The sequence below is a fragment of the Anguilla anguilla genome, chromosome 12 (assembly GCF_013347855.1).
Source record: "Anguilla anguilla isolate fAngAng1 chromosome 12, fAngAng1.pri, whole genome shotgun sequence".
Classification (NCBI taxonomy): domain Eukaryota; kingdom Metazoa; phylum Chordata; class Actinopteri; order Anguilliformes; family Anguillidae; genus Anguilla; species Anguilla anguilla.
The window spans coordinates 13,211,559-13,228,993 of NC_049212.1; the positions used below are offsets into that span (position 1 = coordinate 13,211,559).

At 43.3% G+C, this 17,435-nt stretch overlaps 1 protein-coding gene and 1 long non-coding RNA gene across 9 annotated transcripts in view; one reads left to right on the forward strand and one right to left on the reverse strand.

The window, feature by feature from the left end:
• Positions 1-1,594: 1,594 nt before the first annotated feature.
• Positions 1,595-6,435, reverse strand: LOC118209795. The gene is made up of 3 exons (XR_004761771.1): positions 6,307-6,435; positions 5,132-5,212; positions 1,595-1,753 (listed from the first exon to the last, which is right to left on the reverse strand). It is a non-coding gene; the product is annotated as an uncharacterized LOC118209795 (long non-coding RNA).
• A 54-nt stretch (positions 6,436-6,489) lies between these two features.
• igsf9ba (immunoglobulin superfamily, member 9Ba) overlaps positions 6,490-17,435 on the forward strand; it is a 103,682-nt gene continuing 92,736 nt past the window's right edge. For all 8 annotated transcript variants that reach the window (XM_035385447.1, XM_035385449.1, XM_035385448.1 and 5 more), the window contains exon 1: positions 6,490-6,781. In XM_035385447.1, coding sequence (XP_035241338.1) covers positions 6,718-6,781 — 64 coding nt within the window. In that variant the 5' untranslated portion in view covers positions 6,490-6,717. The remainder of the gene's footprint in view (positions 6,782-17,435) is intronic.

The following is a 17,435-nucleotide window of genomic DNA, read 5'->3' on the forward strand; positions in this document are numbered from 1 at the left end:
ATAAATGTAATCGTAAGTCCGTTTTTTATGTTTTATAACAATGTAGCAAGGGGCTATTCCTGCGTTTTCCCCTTAATGATGGGGGAGGCACTGGGTAATTTAGGGGAGGTGTGCCACATCTATAAAGCGCTGGGGGTAACCCTAAAGTAGCAATACCCTTGTTATATGAAGACAGACAGACCGTGCATATGTAGTAATGCATGTATGTATATGCCATGTCACTCTTCACTTGTCACAAACCCACACGGTCATGTTTGTCTTATGTACAGCTAGACACACAGGCATAGCAATTGTGTCCTTGTTATGTAGACAGACCCACAAACACGGTTGTCCCCTGGAGCGGAGGTGACATTGCTGCGATGCCCACAGACAGACAGACAGACAGACGCATCCCCGGGGGCCCAGGGATGTGACCTGCTCGCAGACTGACCTATTTCTCCCCCCCCCCCACCCCCCCGTTTCCGGGAATGCAGAGCGGCACGGCGAGCAGCCCCGCGTCGGGCGGAGTGATGGACGCAGGCCAGAACAGGGGAAACAGCTGACAGCTGCGGCACAGGCGAGACTGCGCTCACAGACCCAGGCTGTCTGCTCCTGGTCAACAGAGCGCTCTACAGAGCACAGGTAAGATTGAACAAAACGGTTCGGTTAAAGTACTGTAACTGGAAGAACAAAGGCCGGATTAAACAAAATACCACTCTTAATGTAAATAAAAGAGTACATGTAGGATTTAAGCCCTACAGTTGTGTGGCTTAGCTTATCACACGCAGGCAAAAAGCACTGTCAACACACGTCTGTCACCATGGGCAACTGAGCATGCGCCACCCCATTGGGCAGTGTTGATAGAGGAATTAACCCACTTAGCAAAATCCACCCTACCCCTGGCAGCACAAGGAGAGTGTCCTGCCCAGTTATAGTCAGATGGCGACAGCTCTGCCTCGAACCTGCAGCCGTAGGACTCACTGCGTCTGAGATCCTTTCCTGAGTGAGCCATGCAGGAGCCCTGTTTGCGATTTTCTTTTCAGGACATAGTGAACCATGATATATTTTAGGATTGGTTTCTGCAGTGATGTGCAGTGCCTAGAGATGAAGTGACCTATATAGAGCTGGGAATCATGCATCGATGAGGGCAGCATGTTTTTTCTCATTGGAGACAGATGGTAACACAAAATTTTGCTAATTTCTGCTATTCCTGCACAGACGGTATGAAGTCTAATTTAAACACCACTATTTTTGTCCTGAGTGATGAGTTTACTGCAGGGTTATTATGGAGATTCCTTGTGTGCACACCTTCTCTAGAGTAAACTGCACTCTGTATCCTATATGTAAGCTTTAATATATGTACTTCATTAGTAAAATCATTCTTGATGGGTTTCTGATAAGTAAATCGTGTACAGTAATATATGAAATGACAGATCAAGTGTGCTTCTAAACCTAACCTTATTAAAGCATGTGTCCATTTGCGTATCTTTACTGGGTGTAGATTTGTCAGAGTCATTGTAGCTGGATCCTGAGGTGCAGTTTCTTTTCTGCATCTTTCTCTCCCCATACGTTTCTCTTGTTTCTACAAATTAGGAATTCCTGTTGTGTTTCTGTAACATGCACCACCAGTTGGTCCACGTGTCTGAGAATGTGGGCATCCAGCCATTGCTTGTCTTCACTGTGCAGTCCCCCAGATGAGACGAGCAGTCATTGCTCTGAGAACTCATCATGCATGCAGCCATACTCTCTGTTGTAGACTTGAGCCTCTCAGCATCTGTGGAGCAAATATGCATTTTCTGGTTGTGATACACTGAACTATTTGGGAATAATATTACACAGTAATATTTGCTGCAATTTACTGTACTGATATTTAGCTAATAACTAGTAGTGTTGCAACAAAACAATCTAGTCAGAAACAATGGAAAGAATTTTGTTTAAGATTTTGAATGAGGCAAAGGTTTGCTGCTTGACCAGGTTATCCATCTAGTATCAATTTAACAGTAGTAGAAGATTTGTTTGAGTGATTTATTTCAGAGCTATTTGGTATGCATTCCATAAATTAAAGATTTTCAAATTTCTTTATAAAATTATTTTCAATTTGAGACATTGAGACACGTGAGACATTATATTTAATTTGAGAAGCTTTTATAGCTACTGACTGGCTATGGGAAATGTTTTAATTGAAGTATCTGTTTTGAGGAACACCAAACCAAATGCATTTTTTATGTTGCTAATCAAAATGTCAGCCATTTCTTGAGTCAGTCATTTCCTTCCCTGAATAAGGGCAGTTCTGTCCAGTTTAGAATATATTTGACCAGCTGGCCGATAGCCCATAGCTAGGACCCCGCAAGGAGGCTAATGAGGCTGGCACTGCCCGAGCACAGGTGCCCAACTGACCAAAGTCACTCTCGCATGATGAGGCAGGAGGTACCCCACTGACTGAAATGGCCCTCCCTGTGCAGTATGTGGCTTGAAACACAGTAAGGCCTTCCATTTGTAGGCTATTTTTGCAGCAAATGTTAAAAGGTTACACTGATAGGGTTTGGACTAGCAGTGAGACTTTAATGTCCTTGTAGAAAGATATGAGCACCTGTTTACTGGGTTTCCATCCATGTATCCCCACAAATGGCTGACTCATCTTGTAGATGTTGAGTACTAGGTGTACTCATGGAACACTTTGGATTGAGTAGGTCACTTCATTTAAGAAAATACCTTTCTTTTATCTCCAGACTCTTTTTCTAGGGCTTTTTGTCTGGAGTCTGGACCACTTCCTGTAGCTGACTTGGCTGTTTATGACTGACCTTTTTTTAGTGCCCAGCTGGTGCAACTGGCGCCTGTTTTTTTTTTTTTTCTTCAGACAATGTATACCATAAGCAAGGTTAGATATAAACCATAAGCAGAGTACAACACACACAAAAAAAGAAAGAGCTCAGACAGAGGTAAGCTTCTATTTGTCTTACTAATTTAAGAATTAATGTTATTGACCCCACCAGCAGCATGGAATCAATTGTAATTTATTTGGTCTAAATGCTGCCAGGGCTGTAAACCGGGGAGCGGACTGTCAACTGTGCAGCCTACAAATGATCTTGTATTATGGCAAAAATCAGCGAGCCGTAATTACTGTTTGTTTATATTGTTCCACAATGGTCAAGTCAAAAAGAGTCACAGTGTGTGGCCTTTGCATTAAGGTCCAGAGTTGAGATTAAGCCATTCATCTGTGAAACTGGATTTAATAGCATTAAAATATAATGCTATAAAATCGAATAAGATTTTTCTATTTGTCTGATTAGATTTCCATGCTTATCTTGGCTCCCAAAACAGGGATGTCAGAATTTAATGATTTATGTTTACTTTGCTTAATTTCCCACTTGCTACTGGAATATCTTGACACGTTGCCTCAAAAATGATTAAATTATATTAAATTAAGTCTTAAATCTGGCAATTACTCTGTATTTTCAGTGGGTATCACATAAAACTGGGGTCAGATTGAAAAGCAAAGATTATTAAAATGATTCTGGCTTTAGCCAAGAAATGTTTTTTTCTTCATTGGCTTATCATCCATTAACCTTGGAAACAAAAGGTTTTGGTAAAACTTTAGTATGTGTATATACATACAGCGAGTTCCATAATGTTTGGGACAAAGACATATTTTTTTTCTTATGTATAATCTAAAAAAATAGAAATATGATAAAAGTTCAGTGCAAAAATATTGTATAGAATGACAGGTGCAAGTGGATGAATGGAAATTTCATCCAATTTCCAGGCAAAGGGTAGAAAGGACATGAAGCCGGTTGCCAGGCACAGTGTTCTACACCAACGGTCTCATCATTGCATTGAGAGCATGTGCTTTTCCTAGGACCCCCACTTAGGACCCCCACCTAAGACCTTCACTTACGGGTCCCCTCAACCCACTTTATCTTTGAGAGCATCTGATGGAAAAAAGGTGTTTCAAAAAGTAAAATCTAATTTAATTATGTTTCTTTCTCTCTGAGACCCACACAACTTCAAAATAGCAATAAAAAGCAGAAGGCTAGTGGAGTTCTTCTCTGTGTAAGGTACAGTATGTGTAAAATGGAAAAGACCTCTCTTAGGCTCTATACAATGAACAGGCACTGAGGATAGCATATTTAGAGTTAATGGGATTGGCAATACACCAAAGTTTCCATTAGAAATATTGTCTAAAATGTTCAGTAAAGCAAAAACCGTTCTCAGACAATAATTCATGGAGCGCTCCATGTAAAATTACCAGTTAACTTGCACAAAATAGAAAACTTGAAAACAGAATTAGGAACTTAAAAAAGTCATCTTTCTCTGCTCTTTTTGAAATGAGATTTCATTCATTGTGCCATTTTAATCTATTACTGTCCAGATCACTTGCTGTAATCAAATTGCATGTAAGGGTGGAATCGAGTCAGCCATTTTACTGGCCCTGTAACTAATAACAAAATTTGTGCTTTACACTTAAGTAAAATAACAAAATTGAAAAATGTCATTTGCATTTTTTATTGATATGTGGGCTTATTTCTTTACTACACAATTTCAACAAAATGCAATGTATATCTGAATTATTTTATTTTAGTAAAAATAACTGTTATTAGCCATCTTGGTCGTGGATTATCTAAAGACAGTAATACATTGTTTGCTTGTGTTGATTTGCGTCATTGTAAATTCTTACATTCTCCAGTGTGGGGTGGTTCATAGTGTTTACATGAGCTACCCCACCTGGAGTGAGACAATATTCTGGGTGGAGCAATCTGATGACAAATTGTGAGAAATGGTCACAACCACTGCAGGAACTAGGCTTACTTGAACTTGAATCTTGCATGACATATTGTGAGATCTGCTTTTAGCATACAGTATGTGGCCGATGAATAGAATATAATGGACAACGAATCCATTTTATTTTATTTTGCTCTGTATTCTCAGTGCTAATTTGACACAAAACAAAACATTACTGGAACTTTCTAAAAATTCACTTTATTTAGAAAGTCTTATCAATTAGTGCTGCAGAAGAGCTCTTGAACATTGACACCAACTACTTATTTTGGGAGTCAAATAATTGGACACATCAATACTTTGCGCATGTACCTTTCATACATCAACTCCATTTTAAAATAAAGAGAAGCTGAAATAATGATGTAGAACGTCTGACCTGATATCTACATTCTCAGTTGATGGTGAAACCGTCTGTGCTGGTGTACCCTCAGGTGCTTGGCTTTTACCTTAAATACTCCTGTAAAACATCAATGGACAAAATATGTCATGGAATCAGGTGTCACCTGTATAAATGGGCTGGCTGGGAAAATGAAGAACGCCAAATCTTTACGAAATGGTAGAGGTTATCATCTGAAACATACAATTTCTGTCTTCACTGAATAAAAACCACACAGGTGATCACAAATGTACTCAATCACACAAACACACAAATGATTCCAAACGGTAGTACACATTTGTTACCGGCTGTTAGTGAATTCACACTACGGTATTAAACAATAGAATCGTGATGTCCACGCAGAGACGCTGACTGACAGCTGATCCAGCCCACCGTACAAACAGAGCGAGTTTCCATCACAGCCATGCGGCACAACATCAGACCTGACTGACTGACACCGTTTCCTGGTTCAGTCTGAAAAAGTGAGGATGTGTGAATGTGAAGGGCATTTTTGCATTTTCACAAGCATGTCTCAATGACTGTGTGCTTGTGGTGTGCTTACAGCACCCCTGCCTGCAGCTTGTCAGCTGCATTATGAAACGGCACAGAGCACATTTTGCATACAGCTGATTGATTGTCATTTTGTCAGATGGGCGACATATTTCACTGTCTGTTGCTACATGTAAAACATGTTCTATGCATGTTACTGGTCCATTTAAGTCAGTGACTTCTCACTCACCTAACAATCATATATATATATATGTATGTATATAATACATTTAAAATATATAATTATATGCACATTTTCATGGCTATTTAAGAATAGAATTGTTCCAGTTGTACACCAATTTAGTTAGTTTCAAGTGTGACCACAATTTAAATACAGAGCTGACCAGTTTCCCCAAAACTCATATTTACGGCCATTTACCCTAAGAAAGGGTAGGATGCTCTCATTAGAAGCTGCCATTACCAGGAGCGAGTTCTCCTTTGTCTGAATAAGAAAATTGAATAGCCTGCACAGGTGAATGGTTGCATTAATATTGCTCTCAAACGCTCTCCCTTTGCTTGAAAATTCGAGACAAAGGAGCCAGGACGACGGGACGGGTAGATCCGAACCCAGCTCTGTCATTGCGCATGATACTGCGGCTCTTGGGCAACCGCACGCTCCAACTCACCTTGAATCAAGGCTCGCCTTGTCCTCCTGGCATCCGACAGTGGGTTTGTAGGAGGAGGGACCGATTCACGCCCACAAATCTCCTCACTCTATCCAATGAGAACGTAGCGGAGGCAGACCGAACCCTTACAATCCCCAAGTTCGGTTTCACCGTATCTGCCTTTAAAAAAATTGCTGGAGCAGCGATCGCCTCAGTGGTGCAGGTGCTCTGTCTCGGAGAGAGGATGCGAAAGGAGAGAAGGGGTGGGAAAGGAATGAAGGGACGCGCTGAAGAAAACGTGCACGGGGCATGAATAAAAGGGTGTCAGTGGGAGATTGTGCGTTCGCCGTCAAAAGGGCTCGGCTATGAAAGATTTATTGAAAGGGGCACTTTGAGATATAATGAGGTTTCTTTCTGGTTGGCGATAGTACTATGATTTGGTATGTGGCTACTTTGATAGCAAGTGTATTCAGCACCCGAGGAACGGCAGCTCAAGGTGAGTTGAAGTGCAATATTTAATACCAGTCGCTGCTCAAGTTACAACTCCTGTAGCATGTATCGCTTGCCTTTAGCTTTTTAAACATTTATTTTGTTGGAATTTTTAGACTTTTTGCAACCGACATTTATTTAATTGTCTTTAACGGGCATGCAATTGTCGTGTAATTAGTAGCCTAAATGTCTTATCTACTTTGGTAGAATATATTTGCAGATTTTATATTTTGGTATGATGGGCTTTTGCAATGAATACATGGTTTATCCTACTTTGTGTCTTTGCTGGAATTTGATGTCTAATCTCTATTATAATAAACGCGCAAAGCCGTAATAGCTGCTTTTGAACATCTTCAATAGATCGATCTCTTTGTACGGTTATGTTTGGAGTATATGATTATTTTATTAGTTAAGGCTGTTTAACTGAACTTTTGCATTAAAGTTGAACATGAGTTGTATTTAAAATGTCTTATTTACGGTTGATAGGCAGATAATTAAATTAAGGTAGATAACTGTATTTTATCCTGTAAGTCGACACTATTAATTAAGATAGATTCATTTGAATAACAACTTGGGCTATATAGATCTATGCAGTTTTGAAAATGGAATGCTGGAAGGACTAGATTACAGTAAATCTCCGCATTTTTCTTCTTTTTTCCCTCGTGAAACGACGCCCGTTAATTTATTCTTGCTTAACTGATGTTAACGCATCTCTGTCTGTATTTGCATTTTGCTGTGGCTCTGCCCGAGGATGTGTAATGATCGTGCTGCTGAGGACTGCCAATTGGATGCATCTTTCTCATTTCCAGAACGCCCCCTGCGTTATTCGTTCCAGTTTTGAGTGGAAATATGGAACTTTAATCTATGGTTTTAAAATAGTGTGGGAATATTTATTTTAGCAGATCTTTTTTCCTTTTCTAAAAAGAAAGATATCTTGTATTCATGGACTTACTTAACCTTGCACTTCCACCTGTGTCCAGGGGGAGGCGCGCCTCTTAAGGGTCTCCCGTGAATCGGCTGCAGTGTAGTATAGGCGACTGCTCTCCAGGTGTCATTGAGAATATTTACTCACATATTTGAGGAAATCAAAAAAAAAAGTTTGTGTTGTTCTGTGTCTATTGTTTTAAAGGAATCAAGTGTTATCATAGTCTTTGAATTATAAATAATAATAATAAGAATAATAATATGTAATTCCACTGGGGGATAATTTCTGCTTGACCAATCAGACAGAAAAGGACATACTTTACTACACTGTAACACTAAAATACAATGCCACTGTGTTTTAAACCTGGCTAAGGGATTATTTCCCATTTGTTTGGCTGCAAATCATGCGAGAGCACTGTATTGCTGAATGGTACAGAATTCAGTGCCTCTGAACCATGATATTGCTTTTATATCAATAGAAAATAGAAACCAGAGTGCAACATCATAGTACATTTGCCAAAATTACTGGTAGCACTAGTAATTTAACTTTAAGATTGAATGGCCAATTCAAAGAATAGAATAATTGGTAAAAGACACACGCACACGCACGCACACGCACACACGCACATTTTGTACGCACACTTCATTCAAGGGGACCGACAGAGCATTCCCAGAAAAGTACAAGATGTACTAGTCAATGTGCAAGAAGGGCAAATGGTAACATAATCCACAATTATTAAAATTAAAACTAAAATAGCATCACCAGTTAACCACTGATGAGCTTCCAAACCAGGGGACCCCTGACACACCTAAGGGTGAGGTCAAAGGGTATAAACGTTCAAAAAGCATCTTCAGTGGCCTGTCATCTGGCAGTTTGAAAAAGTTAAAATTATGTATAGAATAACCCACACTGTAGTGCGTCCAGTTGGCTGGTTTCCAGTGGTTATTCCCTGGTCTGAGAAGATGTCCCCAACATCACAGCCGCCTTTAGCTGGCCTCTGTTGGTCGCTCCCCAGTCTGGCGACCTGAGCACCTGGTGGGGTGTCACACGTGCCTCTCTGGTCGGAGCGGCACCCTCCACACACCCCCCAGTCCCTGTCGCTCTCACACCCGTCTGCATATGCTCCGCGCTCTCGTACCTCACAGCCAAGACGTGAGGTTCGGCGCTCCGTCCTTCTGCTCAAAATGCTGCCATCTCAAGCTGTCAGCTGGCAAAAGCGCTTTTTTTTCTCTCTCTCTTTTTTTTTTTGCCAGTGCTAGGCTGCGCTGCTCAGCTCTGGATTGCAGCCAGTCTCTCTGCCTCTTTTGAAGAAAAAAAAAAGAAAAAACCCAATACAAACACAACAGAAACCTCCTGCTTAGTGCCCAGGGCATTGTGGGACAGCCGGAGCTGAATCATGGGTATTTTATGGAAGGACGAAGACTGGAGGAGGCGTCGAGCTTCGTTTCTCGGCTCCTCATGTGACCGCCTTTCGGGAACCTCTTTGAATGTGGGCGTGTGCCCAGTGAGAGGGCATCGGCTGCCAAACCTGAGTAAATGCCACACCGCCATGCATCAGCCTCTTCCTAGTCTTCAGCTGGGGGGGGTGAGATCGAAATGCCAACACCCCCTCTGCTCATCTCCTTCATAAAGGGTGTTGGTCAAAGGCTGTCTGGACCTGTTTGGGGGAGGCAGTCTCGAGCGCTTGTTTTGCGCTCACCTCTAACGGCCCAGCTGCCGTTGTCGCGGCGGTTGCTTGGGAAACGGCTGAAGCGGGAACTTCTCTGGCGAGCGGAGCTCTCCTGCCGGGCGGGCCGGCGACGTGGCGCTTCCCTGCCGCGCCGTCTTCAAGGTCACGGCGTGAAAACTTTTGCCGGGAAACGGCTCTGAGAGACGGCGATCGCAGAGAACGGCGTGAACGCTGTTGGTGCTGCTCGCCGCGGAAAGCGGGCTATTTTTAGTGCCACGGTGTGGTGGTCTAGGGCAGCGCTCGGCTGTTCTTCTAAAGAGTGCTGTGAAGGAAATCCGTTTTCCATCATTTAATAGAGGAGGTCAAAAGAGTTTCTTCTCTAATATTTCCAGAGAAATACATAAACTTCAAAAAAAAAAGAAATCCAAAAGACCCATGTCTGCTACATGATTGTTAAACTAAGCTAATGTAAAGAAAGACTGTAACTCAGGTCTGCTGAGGTGAAATGATTCAGACATAGTACTCATAGTACTCTTAGTACAATCAGCCCTGGTGCTCGCCCTTACTGTAATCTTTGTTCATACCGTGAACGCCAGCAGCAGCTCAACTGCTCTGGCCCTCCCCAGCACCAATCAAAGCTCTCGCACAGTGAAATCACCAGCCTTTCTTTGTGCTGCCATTTCCATTATCTGTATCTCCTCCTCTTCTGCATCTGCACGCTCAGCTTTTTTAGCTTGGGGTGTTGACCACCTGTAAGCTGCACTGTGTCAGCCAAAGACTCCGTGTCAGCCTCCAGCTTTCATGTCGCTCCTTTAACACCGTTTAAAAATGGCGGCTCCTGTATTTCCTCGCTGTTAATGCTATTTAAGAGGCATCTGGGTCGTCCCTGGGAAGCACGCAGGGAAAGGCTGAGGCAGTCAGATTTAAAATTGGTTTCGCCGCCGGAGCGCAGGGATTCGAGGATCCCAGGGGGGCGACATTCCGTCAAAAGTCGGCCAATCGTGAGGGATATGCTAATATTTCTGATATTGTCATTATCTGGCACATTTCATGTTCTGTTAAAAAGGAATGGATCCCTTATCTCTGTTCTCAGATTAATCCCATCTACGGCTCAGGCTGCATGGATAATTTAATTGATCTGCTGTGCCTAATTTGCTTGTGATTAAGGAGTAATGTTTTAATGAGAAGCGTACTCCACTTGAAGCTGTAGATTACATTTCATTGTAATATAGCTGGTTGACTTGGGTTGGTTGTGTGATTTTGTGTACATGCAGCAACTTTGTGAATTAATTTAGTAATGATACGCAATCTCATGGTAAAGCTGTTAGTAATGTATTTAGAGGCACTGGTGTTCAATACCATCTGTAGTCAATACCCCTGATGCACAAGGGACAGGTGGGTGATGGAATAGTGAGTCTCTGTGACCCCAGTAGTGGATTTAGTTACCGTGTAATGTCAATCACTGACTTGAACCAATTAGAAAACTTTGCTCTGTGTAGCAAAAAAAAGCCCACTATGGTTGGTTCATTGACCCTTTGGGAGTGTGTGATAGGTCCAACCCCCTTGTTGGGTTCATAAAGCATCGTTTTCCGATGGGAAAATCAGTGTGCAGTATCAATGCCTAAGTGAATCTGTTAAAAAAAAAAAGGTGACCTTTGCGTTAATGCTGAAAAGAACTGAAAGGCATTTCATTTTAGCAACATTGTACAGTTCTGTTGACCAGGGGCTTTTTAAGCTATTTGCCAGCAGATATATGAACCGTAACTGTTCTCCTGTTGTCTGATAGGGAGTAAACTAGGCAGGGTTAGGCTTGGTTAATACTTGGATGGGAGATGATGTTTCTGCAGGAAGTGGTGTTGTTGGACCAATAGGATACAGTCTACCCTCAGGACTGTGCAGAAGAAGATACTGTAATCCAAAGACAAGGACACCGTGCTGTAGGAGACACTGTCTTCTGTGCCAGACGTTAAACTGAGGTCCTGACTCGCTGTAGATAGATAGGATCCCGTCGCACTTGTCACAGGGGTGTTGACCCCAGTATCAAATTCTCCACTCTGTTTCTGTCTGCCCACTTAATCAGCCCCAGTCTATCAGGTTATTTACCTGCCTTTGGCTTCTTTCTTTCTTTCTTTCTTTTTCTTTCTTTCTTTCTTTCTTTTTCTTTCTCATGTGACCTTCCTGGTTAATACATACAAAAAAGAATATATATATATACGTGTGTGTGAGTGTGTGTGTGTGTGCATGTGCAATTATATTAATGCCAGCTTATGGTAGCTGGAATTCAGTGATAGTGAGGCTACGACCGAGCTTTTGACAGATTTAGATGTTCCTTCGATTGGGACTCTGTAAAAACCTCTGTCTCCAGTGCTGAATGACAGTGCAGTTTCAGAAACGCACTAATACAGATTAATTTCGATTGGGCCTCAGCAGGAAAGAGACGGATGCGCGAGCCGGCCGTCCGCGCAGCGCGCTGGGCTGTATGTCTTCTCCTCCTCCTCGGCCGGGATTGCATTTCTCCTCGCTCAGCACTTCAGAGGCCGTCTTGTCTTGAGCTTCCTGTCTAAGAGACCCCGTTTCCCGGCTACCGCGTGGCCGGACCCGTTGCCGCTGGCGATAGGAGGTCACACGAAAAAAAAAACAAAGGACGTTACAAGAAGGGTCCGTTTCAATATATTTGAAACGTGTCCCTCATATACGCTGTGTTCTGATAAAACAGCTGTTCATTTGTAGACACCTCCTCTCCGAGCATAAATCACAGGCATTTAAAGTGATTGGGAATAAAAAAAACTTCCCTTTTGAATTCTGCTATTTCTTATCGGGTTGCTCTGTCCTCAGTTGCTTGCTCCCTGTAGTTCTTTTCCACAGCTAGATTATGGAGGGGTTTTTTTTTTTGTGTGTGTAGTAATTGGGTTATGTTTTGGATGGAGGCCATGACCTATGGAAGGCAGGCCTGTGTGCTGATTGAAATTGATGGGAGGTGGCAGGGGTTCCTGCAGCTCCAGGGCGAGCTGCGTATGGCTGGCTGGGGGGGTAGCGGAGACTCGGATTGATTTGCCCTCTCGCCACCCCTCTCACTGTCTCTGCAATCTACCGAGGCTTTTCGCGCCGGCTTATCTGGATGATTTCTATGTAGAGAAGAATTTGGGGAAAAGGGTATCGTCCGTGTTATCGTAAATTGCGAGCGTGGGTTTGGCTAACCAGGCAACGCTGACCGGCCTGCCGGTCTCCCTTCCTACGCTCCGCCAAAGTCTTAAAGTGTCCAAAAGGTGTAGGAGTCCAAGGTTTACACCCAATACTAGGGTTTTGCCATCGTTACCTTACATAGTCTGTGTAATTGTTTTCTCCCAGTTTGCAATGTGTCATTATATTGAAGGCCTGCCTCAGTGGCCACTGTGTGCACTGGCCCTCGGGGCTACTGGCCACAGTCAGCGTTTGCATAGTCAGGATTTGACACCAGACCATAGGGAACGTCCACACAACGGAGGCCAATGTCAGAATAACTGTGAAGTTATCTTTCAAGACTCCGCCCCCTCCTAAAATATTTTTGAGAGCACGGTGTACAAATGTGAGCGGCAGTGGGTCAGCCAGCACATCTCTGGGCTCTGGCAGGTTCCCGCTGCCTCGCTGGAGCTGAGGACGGTACTCGTATGCGCGTCAGCTTCCCCTCTCTGTCTCCCTGGCTGTCTGCTTCCTCCCCCGGTCTCAGCTTACACCCCCCCCTCCCCCCCACCCCACACTGTGCAGTGCAGTCAGCCCCCCCCCCCCCCCATACCGTCTCCTCCACCTCCATTAAATATGCATGCGGAGGTCAGAGGATACTGTACTCCAGTCCCGGCCTTCATTCTGCCCAGGAAATGGCCCTCTCTCCCTTTGAGTCGCTCCATCTCTGTGCCCCTCCCCCTCAGTCCACCCTTCTGCACCGCCTCACCTTATATTCTCATTCACGGCGCTGCTCAAAACTGATGTACGGTTTTTCTGTGTGTGTGCGCATGCTTGGCTGGTGTGGGTGGTGTAATGGGGAAGGGGAGAGGTTTCAGACTTTGGCGTAGAGAGGTATACGTAGATTACGGATCTGTAAAATCCACCGTGCAGACAGAGGTTTTGAATGAGAGAGCACGAGTGCAGGTTTGTGGACAGTCTCAGCTCTGCATTTTTCAGTCCGTCAGATAAAATGGCCCTAATCAAACACAACTTTGCTCGATGTATTAAAAGTAGTTTTTGTGTGGTTCATGGTCTCATTCAACATCAGGTAAAGAATGGCTCTGCTGCAGTAAATCAATTAATGGTCCTTACAAATCATTACAGTCTGAATGCCTACAATCTGTTGCACTTGATTAAGATAATTGTTCAGTTCTTGCTCTCTCTCTCTCTCTCTCTCTCTCTCCCTCTCTCTCTCTCTGCACCACTGGTTCCACTGACTGACATTGGGAACTCTGGGTCTCTTGTCACCACTGGAGTATGATGGAGTCTGACTGCCTTTTGTTTAAACCCTGTGTGAGTCACCTAATAGTTTAGGCATAGGGTGGTATTTGTAGTTTTGCTATGAATGTGTATACCCAATGCTTTGTGCTTGAAAAACGTTTTTGTGAGTGTTGTTTTTTCCTTTTTTTATTCATAATCTCTGCCAGTTAAACATACAGGAGATAGAGCTGACATCAGCCACAGCTGTTCTTTCTGTCTCGACTTGAGTCCCTCAAGGTAAAAAAAAATCTGGCTGGAGCTCCAGAGTCGCCATAGCGACTTGCGCGGTTTTGACAGATGCGTAACCATCAGAGGTGGTTACTGCCGGCAGCACACCTGGCTTCAAACCACTGCTCATCATATTTCACTCAATCCACAAACATTAAAGGAGACTATCAAATTTCACCTCATCAATACTTGACCCAATTTGCCTCTGTGCTGACATTTACGGACACATCAGTCAAGCTAGCAGTCAATAGCACTTTCATTGCTCCTCTACTTAGCTAAGGATTAGGCTGTGTGTGTAAACACACACACACACACTCATATATACATACACAGACACGCATACACCCACACACTTGTACGTGCATTTACACCAGGGCTGCTCCTGGAGCTCTACCATCTTTTAGGTTTTCATATCAACCCTAATTTGCCATTTTACCTGATTCTATTAATTAGCTGTTGAATGAGGTGTGCTTTGTTAGGGTTGGAGTGAAAACCAAGAGGACAGTAGATGTCCAGGAACAGATTTGGGAAGCTCTGACACCCGCAGAAACACGTAGGCTACATGCACAGAAGAACACACACAAAACAAAATCACTCGCACACTAAAACTTGCACATCCATCCACACACGCACACACAATCACATGCACAGAGACATAAGGAAGCACAGGTACACATGATCACTCACACACTCTGATACTTGCACTCACACACACCGCTGAACCTAGGCTGGGCCCCAGGGCCAGTTGGGAAACTCGCGGTGGTGAGTCTGTAAGCCTCCACAGCAGGGCTCTCAGACGGGTCTCTCTGATGACTGCACTGTGTGCGCAAGCGGCTTGCGTGTGAGCTCACGGCCTTGGACGGCGTGGCCGCAGTGCTCTCTGTCACTGATCCCCAATAGCGCAATGGACTCAGAGAGAGAGGGGGGCGGCCAAGGTCTGTCTTATATCAAGATGTTGTTATGATGAACATCCCACCGAAAATGAGTGTCATGTTTGTCCACCTTCACCGAATCCCACCCAACTATGGTATGGATATTCTCCCTGATGTGGCAGTTTATTTTCCCTCTGCCTTTGGATTTACTCCTTCCTGTTGGGTGTCCTCTTTACTTCCTGTCCCCTCAGATCCCATACCTTGTCTTGCTGGCGGCACGGTAGCACAGTGGTTAGCGCTGTTGTCTCGAAAGTTCCGGTTCGAGTCCCAACCACGCCAAAAGAGAGATGTCAGGTTAGGTGTGCTCCTGCCACTGCCCTGACAAAAGCACTTCAGAACTGGAGCTGGTCCCCAGGCGCTGCGCTGTGACTGCCCACTGCTCCCACTGTAACTAGGATGGGCTAAATGCAGAGGACAAATGATCCCACAGGGCCAATAAAGTCTAACTTAAAAAATGTCTTAAAAAAGATATTTGTCTGCTACTTTTTACAGAGACACTGCTGCTATGACGCTTTACAAAAACAGGATATCGGAAAAGTATATATGAAGCCTTTCTTTTTGGCGGGTAACATGCTAGTGTTAGCCTTTCTGTTTGGCGGGTAACGTGCTAGTGTTAGTGTCTGGCGGTTAATATTCTGGCTGATGTGTAAAAAGTGGCCAGAGGTCTTTATGGTAATGTTAAACAGCACTTGAGGCAGGCGAGGGAAGCGAGGGGGGGGGGGGTTGTCTGAGCCGACGGCGGCTCGCTGACAGAGACGTTACAGAGATCTTTATGTTTTCATGACAGCAGGCAGCCAAGAAAGGCCTGGGGGCGAACAGCACTGATAGCAGTAGGAGGAAAAAAGTCTTTAAAAAATGTATCGCGTTAAAGTGAAATCACTGCTGCCGTCGTGCTAAAAGCCTACTCTAGATGTCTTCATCCAGGGTGATTTATTTATTTATTTATTTATTTACTCTCTGAATTGAAACTCAGAAGGGAGGCTTGGTGTATGTTGAGAGAAAGACAAGAGGCAAGACAGCTGTCAGAGGCCAGGATGTGGTTACTCAAAATAAAATTACAAAAGCACTTGGTGTAAAATCACTGGCTTCAATTTTTGCTTGTCTAGTTAATATTCTAAAAAAGGTTTTGTATTAATTTAAAGCAATTATTGAAGTGGCTTATTAATTTAAAACAATTACTGAAGTGTCTTATTAATTTAAAGTAATTATTTAAGTGTCATATTCTTTACATATTAAAAAATGCCATATTTGATACCTTTTCATGATAGCATTTTTGTAGCAGTGTTGATTCAGTTTGTTTGCATTCTGTAATTGCTCCTCTATATGCTATTTTCCACTGGTGGTGTTGGGTGTGACAATCTTGCCAAATACTCAAATGTGATGACGCACATTACTGTACATGCTGAATACGATAGAGCAAGCGCCTAAAATCCAAAAAGCGTCTTTAAAATTTGGTTTTGATATGTTGCTCAATAATACGTGTCAGATGAAATTATTGGTTGTCTCAAGGCAGTCTTCTTTCTCCAAATTACACTTCCACTTTTTCTTATAAGAGAAATAAGCACTCGGTGTGCTCCTGCTAACAGCTTAGATTCTAATAGAACTCTGGTATTAGAGGGTGAAAACAAACTTTTTTGATCACCTGCCACTAGTGATGTCATCAAATCCACCAAAACGTAAAAATTACGAATAGACACTTTCAATATGTTTATCAATCAAAAATGGTACAGGATGATTCAGCCACTGCCAAGTCTAATCTTAAGGGCCCATTTAATTTTCTGGTAATACTTGGACCAATACTTTGTACAAGAAGGACATAAAATAAACACCTGTACTGGAGTGGGGATTATCCAGGTGAGCAGAGACTCGACGATGATGTAATGTGATATCATCTATGATCTGGAAGAAATTTTACTACCTAAGTATTCCACCAGAGAAAGTAGTTGGAGTTTGTGGTATTGACGCCATTCGCTCCAACGAACTGAATCTCAGGGTTAAGGTAGGGTAATTAAATTTCAAATGCTGTTTGGTTTGTTTGTTGCATGCATTTTATGGTTATGCTTCACATAGCCTGTGCTTAATGACCTCGTTTACAATGGCATAAACTAAGCAGCAATCTGATTTAGCGCCGAGAACAATCCCACCGTCACTGGCTTCCAGACCGTGATTAGGGGAGCTGTCCGATGCAATGAATCTGCCTGCTATCCATATTCTCCTGCTGTGTTGGCTTCAGCTCGCGGTATTAACTGGCCTCTTATAGCAGGCAGGATTTGTTACTCAAAAACGGGTCATAGTGTCATGTGATCTCCAAATGATCAAATTAAGTAAAAGGCTTGTTTCTTGTTTGGCTCGTTGTCTTGTATTGATGCTCTGCGACATGCAGGTGGTCGGTCCATAAACCAGAGGAACCTGAAAATGTGTGTAGTTAAAGAGGTTGGAAATTGCA